This window comes from Aythya fuligula, chromosome 5, assembly GCF_009819795.1.
Source record: "Aythya fuligula isolate bAytFul2 chromosome 5, bAytFul2.pri, whole genome shotgun sequence".
Lineage (NCBI taxonomy): Eukaryota > Metazoa > Chordata > Aves > Anseriformes > Anatidae > Aythya > Aythya fuligula.
Window position 1 is genome coordinate 44,878,850 of NC_045563.1, and position 14,965 is coordinate 44,893,814.

Here is a 14,965-nt window from a genome sequence, read left to right on the forward strand (position 1 = left end):
GTATATATGTAAAATATTTATTCTGGCTATATTTAATGCCCTTCTTGAGGGATTTTTAACATCTATGATGGTAGATAGTTAAAATTCAGAATTGGACAAGTGCATCTCCAAAAACACTGAAGTATTATTTGTCTGCTAGAAATTAACTTCAAAACCTGAATGTAGCTGCTGGTACTTCATGAAGACAAGCAGGTACCTTTCTATGGGATTCAATAGAACATCTTTGCCTGTGGCTAAGGAGGTGGCATTTCCTCCTGGTATCCTGATCTCTTACCATCTGTGCTGTCTTAGGCTGTCTTGTTAAATGCAATTGTGTAGGGAATATGAGTTAATCTTTCTCAGGGCAGTGTGAGGGAGGGATTTCATTTGTGTTTTAAGGGCCTAGCTGATTTGCCCTTTCAAGTCTGAGGTCTATCTTGGGTAGAGGCAGTCATAAAAATGCAAGTGGATAAGAATATTAAAATAAGAGAATCTTTGTAGTTTAAATCATCTCTATTTTAGAAAAAAATGGGTAAATAGAAGTCTCAGAATCATGGTATTAGATTTACATGCCTAAGTTCTACTGATCTACCTCATGCTGTCATGTTTTTTGTTTGTTGTGCATTGATGAAATCCAAGGTTTCAGTGACAATTGTAGAAGCTAGAGCACAGTGTTTGCTGTTTTCATTGTAAACTAATTGAATTTTAGTTCTGTTGTAAACCAGTGCCTACTTAATGGATTTGTGTTTGTAACTTTATCAAACTAACAAGGAATCAAATGAGACAGTAAAAATAGTCTTTGTGAGAGACTAGAAATGTTTCTACTTACCTTATGCAGTGATTGGCAGACACCAACATCAGCATGTAGACTCCAGGTCTTCTGGGAAGTGTATTGTATATTTCTGTCTGCCTCAAACCTCTTCCTCAAACGAAAAGTTTCTTTTCCCTTGTAAAGTAGTGTTATCATGTATTGAAACAAACTGAATTTTGAGTTTACTTTGAGTTTCAGGAAAAGTCTTGATGATCCAATGCATGTTCAGCAGTTATATGCCAATTAAATAACCCAGGAATAAAAACTGTTACTTTTAGGGCTTGCATACGGGTGGTAGCAAGAGATACATTGGTAAAACAGGAATAAATGAATGTCTCTGCATTTCCACCTCCTTAGCATAAGGCAGAAGGTCTTTTCTGATCAAAAAGTTGTCTAGGAGTCTGACATATGTGGTAGTTAATTACAATCAGAAACATGAAGCACATAACTATTAACTGCTTTCTCACACCTCTGACAAAGGTTACTGTTCCCACAAAAAGACAGCTGAACAGCTCATAAAGAATAACTTCCTGAAATCCCAGCAGATTTACACTATAATACCAGACTTTTGTAAACTTATGTGACTCAGAAGCTACTTTACAACCTGTTTGGTCATCTTGGCTGCCTGCACTGCAACCCCTGTCAGAGGTGGCAATCACTTCAGACATCTGTTTCTAGCATCCTTTCCCACCAGAGTCAGAATCTGGTACACATGTAGACAAAAATGGGTTGCAGTGGGTCAGCAGCAGCAATGGGATCTGTGTAGATAAGCCTTGTGTTCTTGGGAATTCTTTCTTGTGACTGGCATCAGAAAAAGGAAGGATAGCCGAAGAAGCTGTTGAAATGAGTTAAGTCATTACATAGCGTGTCTACAACCAAAACTCAAGTACTATCATTAGTTTTAATTATTCAAAGACTGGAGTACCATTAAATATATCATGAATTCTGTACATCCATACACAACAACATTTTGAAAATGTTATTTGTATAGAAGACCAGCAATGGAAAAGCAAATTGGTTAAATGTGACAGAAAACTAATATTGATGAATGCCCTACTTTGTTTATTTTCTTCAGTTTACAAGCTTTGAGGAAGGAAAAGTCCCGAGATGCTGCTCGATCTCGCCGGGGAAAGGAGAATTTTGAATTCTATGAGTTGGCAAAGTTGTTGCCGCTGCCTGCAGCCATTACCAGCCAGCTTGACAAGGCATCCATCATCCGACTTACAATTAGCTATCTGAAAATGAGGGACTTTGCTAATCAAGGCGATCCTCCATGGAACTTGAGAATGGAAGGACCTCCACCTAATACATCAGTAAAAGGTATGCTGTAAATACGTTGTATTGTATCAAACATGGCAGCCTTTAGTAACCTCTAAATTGAAATTTTTACCATCATCCTTTCTTCTTTCCCTGCATATCAAATCCTTTAAAGGGATACAAATGTGGAAATCTGAGGTCTGCATGAGAAAGACACCATGTGAAGGTGAAATAACCTCTTATTTTATTTATTTTTATTTAACAACAAACCTGTTGATATAAGTATTACAGCTGTAAGCGTTCTGGGTAAAAGATTAAATAATTCAAAGTTATTTAGCAATGATTGCGTTACTTTTCCTATTCTAATATTCTATAAAATAATGCATTTGAGAGGAACATGGTGTTATTCCTTGATTTGAGAACTCAATCTCTTAATTCTGTCACTAAAACTTAAAGGCAGAATCATGTCTCCCAGTTCACGAACATCACATCCAAATTTTTAAATCTTCAGATCAGAGACCAGGATTTTATTCATCATCTTTAAACATGTACAGAAATTATTTTTGACTTTTGAGCCTGTAGGCATGTATCAAGACTTCAGCCAAAATATGCTATTTTCAATTTTAAATACCCTCTTTTCATGCTTAAACAAGCTGTTGGGCCACAAATGTTTTAGACATGAGTTGCCATAGAAGTCTGTTAATAGAAAAATCAGATATTTGTTTTTAGAGGCTGTATGCATGTTGGTGCTGACTAGTGCTTCTAGGAACTTGGATAAACTGAATGTTTTGTGTAGTTTTTTATTCATGCTATGTATATAGAAGAGTGTGATCTTGCTGTCTAATAAGTATTTTAAATTAGTGTGAGAGAACCTTATTAAACTACAACTGTCCATGAAGGGTTACTGGTACTGTCAATGCAAAGAGCTTTTACTTGCTCTTCTATTTAAAGGAAGCAAGATTAATTAAGCAAAGTTATAATTTTCAGTGGATGGAGGGCAGTAGACATGGAGGGCAACAACCAAAGGACTTTGAAGCTGATGATTTAGTAGCTGGACATATTTGCGTCACTTCATATATTTCATTTATATTATCTGCCATGCCATATATAATCTTCATGAAGAAAAAAGGTAATAATTACATCATTCAGAGCACAAGTACAACATGGTTCATCAGGCTTCTGATATAATATGCAAATCTTCCCAATGTTTTCAGGATGAAACTCTGCTGTCAGGTAATTAAACAATGCTTCAAGAAGAGTATGAAGTAGACTCCTTGCTGTAGGATCTGTGATCGGTCTGTAAAAATAAATAATTCCTTCCCAAATTCCTGTACCTAACTGACACACAGAGCTTCTACAAGCTGCCCTGTGTTACAGAAAGTCTGATGTTTGCAGGTCTCTGTGTATGTTTTAAAAGTATCTGGGATCTGTTTTTCATTATCCTCTTGTGGAATAAGAATATATTTATGAATACTGAAGCTTCCTTTTGGGCAAGGATTGTAATGAAGGAAATACTTTAAAAGGAGAATAAAACCTTATTCTTAGATAAAATATATTCTTAGATAAAAGCATAAGTAGTCTGGTCTAGATTAACACGTTTTTCTGTATAAAAAAGCTAGGTAAACAGTTAACGTCTCTCTATCCGTTGATGACATGGGTCCCATTTTTCTAGGCATGAGGGCTGTGGGGGGGATAAAGAAGGATTTTTAACTTTTGTTCTACTTGAGTAGATTTTTTTTAAAGCTGATTAGGATTTTATTTTTTGTCAGTTTAGTGAAATAATTAGTAATAATAATTCCATTGTATAAGAACTCACTGTAAGCAGGCTTAACTGTACAGTACAGTTATGCTTTATTACTTCACCAGTTCTCTTTACACTGTAAACCTGTTTACACATTCTGATCAAACATTTGTGAAATGACATCAAAAGAAATTAATTTTTGTTTATTAAGGTTGCTTTTTGCTGACCTTAAAGAAGTTCATATTGATAAGCTCATGTAAAGAGCTTGCAGCTTCATATGAAGTACAGCTGATAATTCTACAATGAAACACTGGATGTTATAACTTGTGCAAGTCCAAGCAATCTCCTGAATAAACTCAAAGGTATTTGGAAAATTATATGAGAGGTACTTATGCTGCATAGGCAACTACTCCCCTGTGTTACTCCCCCCATCCCCCTGCAATGTGATGGTCTGCTTATGTTAATAATTAAATTTCAAAGCCTAGTTTTAAATTTGTTCCCCAGTACTGTACAGCAATTTAATCATTTTAATTGAGTATTTCAGGAAGGTCCTTTACTCTGCCCTGTATTTATCACAGCTTTTCTTAAAAGTCTATAAAGGCTGATGAGTAGGTTCTCTTATGCCTATTGTACTGATCACTACAAGTTTTGCTTGCAAATGAACACTCAGGTGACTTCATATAATATTTTCAGAGTCAATTACTTCATGGAAATATCTTGAGCAATTGGGAAGTAACAGATAGTTTTCTCCACTATTTAAGAAATATCCGTATTGTTATAATACAGATCAAATCTAAAACGAACATGATGCATTATTCAAGAAATGACCAGGCATTCTCAGCAGTGTTTCAGCTAAATAACTGATGATTGTAACCTTTAAAGAAATCTCATTGTGGTGACTATTGGTAAATCATTTCTCCATTCATAGTAATCTTTATTTAGAGGCTATCTAGAAACCATTATATCTTTTATTAATCTTAAAAGCAATAGCCAATGATTTGACATTTGCTAAAAATGGATAAATCTTCCATCAGCAGACTTCAGTCAATTTTTTGGGTGCATTGTCTAAGGCCTTCTATATGTAGGAAGTATTAGACCTTGTAAACAAATACACAATTTGCAGCAGATGAGTTTAAAGATTAAAGTTCTTAAAGATCAGGACATAATTCCTATAGGGCAGAAAATAATCCAAAAGTTATTTAGAGTCAGTAAGAATAAAATTGTTATTCTTTGCATAGTACATACAGTATGTTATGAATAACAGTACTATTTCTCTTGTTTCCAACCCTCCTGAAGTCTTTTTTTGACTCCCAGTATTTAAGGGAAATATTCTGAGGAGAAAAGTAAATGAAATACTAAGCTTTTTGTTTTTTCACTGAGTGACTCTGCTGAAAACTCTGATCTGAGAATGGAAGAATTCTTATAGCACTTTCTGTGTGTTCAGACAGTAGTGATGTCTTAGGTGGCATGTCACTTGAAGGCCTCCCATGTGTTTTGATTACCTGACCTTATATTTTTATATTCTTTTCCACTATGTGATTTGTTTTCACCAAGCTATATATATATTTTTTCCAAGTCAAGAAAGAAAGGGAGAGAAGGAAGTGTAAGGTGCTGTTATGTTCTGTGATGTGTGGAATGTCTGTGGCTGAAGTGAAGTCATACCATGTAACTCCTTTCTGGGTGAGCTTTGGACCCTAGTACTAAATTGGGATCACCATCACTGTAAAAGGAAGGCTCCTGACTCTTCGTCTTGAACACAGTTGTTAGCACTTGCCATTTCTGTTTCTTTTGAAGCAGCAGTCAATGCAGTAGTCTCTGCCTAATTCTGTAAACCCTTTTGGAAACTTGCTATAATGACTTTTATTCTTTTTTTTAGTAAACTGTGGTTGTTTTTGGCTTTGGAAATGCAATTGTTTGTGCAGGGCCATGAGTATAATTCCCTGCTGAAGAATATGACAATGGAAACTAAGAGTGTGTGAGACAAATTTAGGTGTCTTTTCTTTGAATGAAAAAAAGTAATTAAGAGTTATCTGCAATCTCAAGTTTTAAATGGTTTTATTGTGCTTTATTTTGTTTAAGCCAAAAAATTATTTTACCTGTGTAAGATAATCTGCTTATCTTCTGTCTTGAGAGAAGATAAGGTGAATGAGATTGTAGGTGAGGAGTGAAAAAGGACTTCAGTAAACAATACGACTGGCATGTCCACTTTTACTTTAGCTATCTCTTCTTTTAGCATTACATGCTCTGAAATCGAGTATCTTTACACATCTGTGTTCTGAAATTAATACGTTGGCATATGAAAAGAAATCAGATGTTGTCAAAAGTTTGTGGAGGACTAAAGTATTTTTCTATATTGCTCTTGTCTTATAACTAAATATGACTCTGAAGTGTTACCTGTAATAAAGCATTCAGTGTCACTTCAACTCTGCATTGGTGAGAAAATGAAAAATCTTTTGACAATCACCAGAAGAACACACATACTTTAAAAAAAAGTTGCACGTTTCCTTCAAACTATCATGCTTTTCAAAGGGTCAGTTATCAGTGCAAACAAAGTATAAAAGTATAGGTTAAAAATGAACTTTGTTTTATCATACTGTGGAACTTGGGGTTGAGTCCAGTGCTTTGAATTCTCTGGGAAAGAAAATAAGCAATAATAATAGTTGGAAAGCATGGTACTAGTTATCCTAAATGTAAAGTAGGATTACCTTCATTAATTTAAATAACTTTTTATAATACTTTTTATGCTAGATAAGTACACATTTTTAAGAGGTAAATAAATAGTTCCCTTCTGAATCATCTTATTGTGAGTAATCATAAGTAATATAAGTAATATATAATATTAAGTAATATTATCTCGTCACCTCTTATATTTTAAATGTTGTCTCCTGGGTAGGAGAAGCAAGACAGTACAAGCCTTCTGCTGCTAAACCTCACAAACTGATAAACTTTCCTCTGAGATCACCTTCCTTTCTGAGCTGCCATGCACTTCCTTCTCAGGGAGAACTATCCATAGAGGTGAAGAAATAAACTTTTCTACCTCAACGTTTTTTGGTTCTGAGACGCTGTTTTTCACTGTCAGATGGGAAAAGATCATTCAGATGGCACAGCAAATATATTTTAACACATGATTTGGCAATATTGTTTGTCGTGAAAAGGGCCTCTAAATCTGGCTGTCCAGCTTCACATGGAACTTCTGCTCTTGTGCTGGAGAATCCTTGATAGTGTTGTAATTTATTACTCCATATCTTGCAGGCATTTTTCTTATTGATAGGAAAATCTGATTCCTCTTGGTGCAAAAGCTGCTATACAGTGCTTTGGCTGTGTAGAAGTATCAAACACTGATTTTAAATGTATTATCTACCCATTCTAAACCTGTTTATTTGGTCATAGAGGTAGTGCAGTTGTGGTAAGTTGTTTAATCGCCTATTACAAAGATTAAAGAAAAAGTCTATTAGGTGATGTTTAAATGTAGAAAGTGAGTGCTGGAAATTTCAGGCAGTCAGCAGTAAAAAGATAATGTTCTTTGTGAGAATTATTGATGGTTTTCTAGTATGAAAGATATGGAACCCAAAATGAGGTAGCTCTGTTTGAATCTCATTGTGATAGATAAGATGAATTGAATACTGGACTCGGACTTGGTGGTTGCCTAGTGACAAGTGATCATGACCTGATTGCTTTCAATCTCTGCAAATGGAGTAGGGTGCCAACCAATATACTCAGTGCTTTGGAGGGACTAATTATCTAATGGCGTAACTTATATGTGAAATTGATTGTGAGGAAAAATTTAGATAGAGAAATTAGAATAGAAGTTTACTAGAACTCTTACAGGAAAAACATGAAGTGATGGTTTTCTAGGCACCTGAAAATTATAAAATGGCATAATTTTTCAGAATGAAAGTGAATGCAATAATAAACGCATCTATGTGTATTTATGTAAAACTTTGGGAATAAAAGGGGAATATATAGCAATTAAGATAAATTGGAATATCTAAGGTGCAGAAAGTTGACAAAGAAAAGAGGAAACATGAAAAATGAATGGGGGCTCCATTGCCCAGCATATCAGTAAAACAACTGAAAGTATTCAGATCTCCTTGGGCTTGATAGTTCTTTATCATAGATACATGGTAATATATTTTTTTTGAGATATGCTCTATGCTCATACAGTTCTGACATCCTGACATTTTTTATTTTATTTTATTTTATTTTACCAACGGAGATTCCAACGTAGAAAATTTTGCTAATAACATGAGCAGCAGTGGAAAATGTACCTTTGTTTATAGCTTAGTCCCTGCAATCCCAATGCACACTGCTGTGCAAAACATGGCCTATCCCATAGGCCATTATTCCCATGTTATTACAAGGAATCTTTGTGGACAACTCATCTTGAAGTACCACATTTCCAAGACAGATAAATGTCCTAACGGATTGGAAACAAAATCAGATGATAAACAGTTCATACTATACCCTTTGTCAGTACTGTACAAAACTGTTCATTAACTGAAAAACAGTTGGTGGCATCCAGTAGAGCTAATCTTGAATAAATCAAATGACCTGGGATAACTTATATCAAAGGGCTCTAAAAACCCTGAAAATATATTTGTCCCACTAAATTAATTTTAAATGCATCTCTTTCATGTCATGGAAGTTGTAGATAGATAAGATTGCAAGGGGAAAAGTTTAAAAAGAAAAACTGGAATGACATGAGTTCTGAAGGTACCAGTGGAGAGACATGGGTAAATGAAGATTAGTCTGTCATCAGTTATAGACATACTACTGGGGAAATTAAGGAAAAGGTAAGGGTAAAATAATATTTTTTTCAATAAACATGGATAAGTGAAAAGTAGTTTTTGTAAAACAAAGCCTAATTCTCTGAGGTTGCTAGTCAATTAACAAAGATATACAGTCTATACTTAAATATTTTTAAGGCATTTAATTTACTGGTTCATAAGACTTTAGTTTTAAAATAGTGGAATATTATATTGGCAGATCACACCTTGCCATTAACTGATCAGTTATAACTGATCTTGGAAAGCACATCTAAAAGAAAGGTATTATTAACAAAGGAGCTTCTGTGGATTTCTTCAGAAACTGCTCTGGACATGATCAGCAATAATCTGACAGTAAATATGGCTGCTGATTTAAAATTTGCAAATTACAATGATGTTTGATCAAAAGATCATTGACAATGATCTGTGCAACTTAGTAAATCAAACATTTTTTTTTTCTCCAGTACAACGAAATAGAAAAATAAATTGTTCTTTAGTCTTATAATCATACTAGTCATTTTCATACTGACTATCCTAAATCCAGGATAGTGGCTGTTGCTTTGTAGTTGCTTTGTAGTTAATTTTTTTTTTACAAGACTTGGAAATGTTTTGGTTTTCTTGTGATGCAGAACAGGAATAATGTGAAAAGCACTTTTCAGTTTTTTTTTTTTTTTTTAATGAGGAAAAAAGAACCTACCTGATACTTGAAGAGCTAGCAGAAATGATAGAATGATTTAGTTTCTGATGGTGCTTTATTTGTGTCATAAAAAGTTCTATCCATCACTTGTGTGGAGATGCAAAACATTTACTGCTGGTAACAAATTAATGCTCTTTCTAAAATGTTGTCAATCAGATGTCAGTGCCTGGAAGAGTTGTTTATTGCTAGAACTCCACCTTACAACTTAACAATTAAATAGCAAAACAACCAAACAGTAATTGTTTTTATGAGCAAGAAAATAGAACAGGTAACTTTAATGTTTTTTTCTCTTACTTGAAGCTGCTATTTTATTTCCATTCTATTGTACTACAATTCATCTTCTGTTTTCTCTTCTTCTACACTGGTTTGGCCATTTTTGCATTTTCTTTGTTCTTTTAATACAATTTATTTTTAAATTTACAATTTATTCAGTTTATTTTTCTTGGCCAGTTATTATTTCCTCTTTTCAGTTTCGGTGTTGACTCTTCCATTTTGTATTCCTTCAATTATCACTGTGTGTGCAGCTACAGTTCTTCAATTCTGAGTGCAGTCTTGGTAATGAAAAACTCATGAAAACCCACCAGAAGAAAATAATAATAAAAAATAACTGCTTCAGTCTGCCATCCTTCAATATGCATGTCTATGGACAGTCATCCACTCTATCATTCAAAATTCATGTAATTTTCTCATTCTAGTGAAAAGATAGTATTTTAATTCTAATTCATGGCTGGGAATATTGACAGTATGGGCTGAGTGGGTTTTCACAAGAGCATGGCCTTCAGCAATGGACTGAAAATACATCAGGAGGAGAATTTTATTGACAGTTGCATGGGTTGCAACTTTGGTGATTATAGTAAAATAAGACAGGGAGAACTTTCAATTTAAAAACAAGTTAATTTCTTGATTTCATTTTATAATCATGTGTATTGTTAAGGAGAGTTAATTACTCATCCAGAAGAAATTTGTGTAAAGGTTGATACCACAACAGTCTGCTTTTCCAAAACCCTTAATAAAATGTTTCCATATGATTTTACGTTCATGTTTTATGTTGCATGGGTTAACTCCAGGTGGTCTTTTTTAGAAGCATGAATATCTTAAATAATATGTACAGTCTACATAACTTTTTCAAATAATGCACATGATGGGGTTAGCCAATTACAGATGTGCAATAAATCTGGTGTGCCAAAAATGCTTGTTCTGCTTTTTGCTTATACTAATCAGAAACAGACAAAAAATAATCATTGCTGTAGTTTTGATATGTAAAATGAAAAAAGGCTGTTGCTATCTGTAGGGTTATATGACAAAAGTGTTCTTTGTCTTTTCATTTGTCCTATTTTGAACAGAAGACAAGTGACTTTGCTGTGAAGAATGGTTTGAACAGAGTCTCTGTAAAGGTTATATTGTAGTGATCTATTTTGTAAGTGGTTGAAGAATTGGATCTTATGGTTGGATTTAAATGTTTCAGTATAGGAATCATACCTGAATCTCCTCAGCTGAGCAAAGAATGTAAGAACATGCTTAAAGTCCTGCTAACTTCAATAAAGTTTAGCAATACCTTTTTTTTTATTAATGTAGTTTACTGGATTTCTGGGTCGTCTGAACTCTTACCACATACTTCCAGGGAAGTTAATTCTTTCTTTAGATCTCATTGAGATCTTAGAGGGTGATAATAAATGCATCTGTATAAAAAGAAGAATAAATAGATTAACCACCTGATAATGAATGTAGCAGTCCTTAAACATGCACACACACATGCAAAAAAAAGATGTTTTTATTATGAATAAGCTATTTAAATTTATATTTACTCTTTTTTTTTTTTTTTTTTTTTTACCAGAGTTACATCATGCCACGTTACAGGTCAACAGTTATGACTCAAATATTTTGTCTCAAATGAAAGAAAAACTATTTCTAATGGAAAGAGCAAATCTGGTTTTACATCTCATATGCTTACAATTATATATTTATTAGTATTTTCTAAAGTGACTGTCTAAGTATTTGGCATAAATAATGGAGCTGTGGAAATGAAGTTTAAAGTAGATGGATTTAATAATAACTCTTAATTTTTGTGTAATAGCTGTGTCAGATACCTGTGGTCAACAGAGCAAGATTTAGGTATTCAAGGTAGAATTTCAAAACCAAAGTGCAGTTATTTTATATCTATATAAAATGCAAGTATAACCACAGTCTAACCAATGCTTGACCACAATATCAACGCAGCCTAATTTCTGCAGCTCTTCTCTTTGAAGATGGAGGAAGGAAATCGAGTTTCCACCAAATCCCTATGCTCTTGTGGTCTCCCATTTCAATCAGGGGTATAAAGTAGAATACAATGAATCCATAGTAAAGACTTTCCCAGGACATTAGAGAGATCAGTAAAAACTGTTTTCATTAGCTGTCTGTAATTAAAGAACACCCTTCATAGAGAGCTTACAATTTAGAGAACATGTAAGCCTCTACATCTCTCTGAGGCTGAGCAAAATAGGAATCTCCATACCTCTGGGAACTTAGGTGAGGCTATAGAATATTCAGCTCCTTTAAGAAACATGTTTTTTGTTTGTTTGCTGGCTTTCAAGCCAAGATGAATATTTTTCTTTTTAAATCCATTTAAATTAGTCATACTGTGATTCCTGTTTCTAAGGAAGGAAAGAAAAGCAAATCCCTAATAAACTACTTAACTCCAGTTGTGCTACAGTTATCTTCATAATTGGAGCTGTTACAAAACGTTTACCTTAATTTCAGTGCTTGAGCATGTCAGTCCCTATAATTTTTACACAGTTAGCCCAGTGCATCTGCACAAGCATGCATGTGTTGTCACTCTGCATTCTATTTGTATTATATAAAAACTGTTTTTGCTTTGCTTTGCATGGGGTGGTGCCACATTTAAGTACAAAATTCCATGTCTTATTTCATCATCTGGAAAGTCATTAAATGCATATTCATAAAAAGAAGATGGAGGAATATTTTTGTTCACATTTTTACGCATACAGAGAATTCCCAACCATTGCATACAGCAAGCAGAATGATATTGTCAACTTTATCTCACTTTACAATTTATAGAAAACCACAACTGTGTAGAAGTTTAGGAAAGATCAGGAGCTGTTTTTTCCTTGCTTTTTTAAAGTACATGTGATATTTCTGTAACTATCAGAACAACTCTACATTTATGTATCCCCTTTCAAATTTGAATTGCTGTGTATGCCAGCTGTTTCTCATCCTCTTGATGAAGCCGAACAGTGCTGATAATGCTAATAGAGAAATTGAGGCATATACAGATTTAGGGCTAGCTTTTCAAAAGAGCACAGCACCCCAACTGGGGCCAGATTTCAAAAGATCTCTGATCCTATTCAGCAACAAAATAAATAGCCAGATTTTCAAAAGATTTCAGCACTTTGGTAATCTGATCATAAGAAGCAGCTGCTGAGCACATTTGCAAAGCCAGCCAAGAGTGACTTGCTCAGTATCACATGAGAAGCGTGTGGTTGAGCAGGGAATAGAGCCCTCTTCCTATGTCCTAAGATTAAGAGTCCAGTTCTTTAGCAAGAAGGTCATCTTCATGTCCTTTGCAAGAATACTGTATTAGTGAGCATTTCACCAGAAAATTTAACCCATTTCTGTGAATAGTTTTCAGAATAACTATTAGGACATATACTCAGGCTGGATAACAAAGTAATCAAATAGGAGAAATACTTTTAATCAGTTTCATATTAAAACTCTGTGTTATATTGTCTTAACTAGGTATACCTTGAAAAATAATCCCTACATTATTTTTAAAGACTTCATTGCCAAGTGTTACAGTGTCACCAAAAAAAAAAAAAAGGAAGTAAGTAGATATTCTAAGAAATATGAGAAGTCCACAGAAGCCCGTGACAAGTGTCCAGGTGTGATTTTCTGTGGGCTTCCACCCTAACACCATTTTCTGAATGATGCATAATTCATAATTTTCCTTTTTTTTTTTTTGACATTTTAAATATTTGTTTCTGTCCCTTCCTGTAGTTGGTAGAAATGAGAAGTTTAGTTTTCTCCTTATTTTGTGTATAAACTCTAGCTTCATGTCTGGCTCTCTGTACCTTCTAGTTTCTATCATTTTTTTTTTTTTTCCCTCCTTTTTTTTTTTTTTTTTTTTTTTTTGTTATTCTGAAGACTTAATGGGCAAGCTTCACATATACTACTAAGGAACTGAGAGGAAAAGTAACGGCTCACTCAGCCTCATTGTACATTTTGCTTTTGTAGTCGTTTTCCAACAACTTCACAAGACATAAAGGAACTGCAATCTTCATGCAGATGGCTGAATTGAGAGGCCACATGGCTGCCTTGAGACGATAAGTCTTTTACAAGGTCTGCATATTGAGTTCACCTATTACCAGCCTTGGAGCCAACCCCATAGATGTTCCTTGGGTAGAAGTATTATGCACAGCCAGTGCTCAGAGAGTTTTCTAGTGTATGCTCACTCGCAGCTTTGGTACTCTTTGGTCTCTAGCAGTGATGATGCCAGAGAATACGGTGTAGGCATTATCTTTGAAGATGCCCATGTGTGTCCTGAAAGTGCTGGTCTTTCACCTGCTGAACAAAAAGAAAAATTTGGGGGAAAGCTCTGTTCAGTTTGAAATGAACTGCATACAAAGGATATGATGGTCATGAAGTGATTGGCTCTTGAAGTGGAAAGCACTTGCAGAACTTTTTTTGTTAAGGTACAATGTTAAGCAGCTGTGGTAAGCATCCAGTCTGACCCTTTGCAGACTCAAGACAAAACCTCATCCAGTAATTTCTGCATCTGTTTGAGATACAGGTTTATCTCTTAAGAAGGTATCTTATGTTGATGTAAAGCATTTAAATGATAAAGAATCAACTACATCCCTGGGCAGATTGTTCCAACGGTTAATTACTGTCACTGTGAAAAAAGTGTGCCTCATTTGTAGTCTTATTTCAGCTTCAGCTTCCAAACACTGGATCTTGTTATGCCTTTTTCACTAGATTAATGAGCTGCCTACTGTCAGAAATCTCTTCCACATGTAGGTATTGTGATCCTCTTAACCTTCTTTTCAGTAACTAAATAAATTGAGCTTTCTTAGTCTTTCACTATAGGGAATGACTTTCAGAAGTCTAATCACTCTTGTAGTTCTTATTTGAGTCCTATCCAATTTTCTAAGATTTTCAGAATGGAGAAAACCACAGCTGAACACAATATTTCAATAACAGTGTCATAAGAGCCAGAAATAAAAATTCCAGTGTCTATTCCACTGTGATATTCTCTGACTTATCTCAGCAAAATATTTAATGTGCATTTTGGTGTAATACAAATAGTTTTTTTTTATTATTATTATTATTATTTTTTATTTGGAAATTAACATCTATTTGCCTCTCACTGTAGTGGTTCTGGAAAAGGTTTAAACAATGTCAAGAGGCAAATTCTCAGGAATAATTGTGAATGCTGAAGGTTACCCGTAGTTTGTCTCAAGAGCAGAGTTATTTCCGTAGGAATAGACTGTGGTAGAGAGAACTGAATTTAGAGAGTGGGCACCACAAGGTAAGATTGGGGAAGTGATATTTTGAGGAACAAGGCTTTCATAGTTGGGATATTGAATGGGCCAGAAGAGGTACAACCACAATGTTGGCTTGCCTGCACAATCCAGAAGATCTCTCCAAACAAGCATCTGCCCCCACAGACACACATTCACAATCCTGTGGTGCACAGAAGTTAAGGCTTTGCAAGGAAA

The 14,965-nt window shown here is 34.6% G+C and overlaps 1 protein-coding gene across 4 annotated transcripts in view; it reads left to right on the forward strand.

Moving 5' to 3' along the window:
• The window catches only part of NPAS3 (neuronal PAS domain protein 3), a 611,440-nt gene that overhangs the window by 183,683 nt on the left and 412,792 nt on the right, over positions 1–14,965 (forward strand). For all 4 annotated transcript variants that reach the window (XM_032187821.1, XM_032187822.1, XM_032187823.1 and 1 more), the window contains one exon: positions 1,866–2,110. In XM_032187821.1, the coding sequence (XP_032043712.1) occupies positions 1,866–2,110 (245 nt within the window). The remainder of the gene's footprint in view (positions 1–1,865; positions 2,111–14,965) is intronic.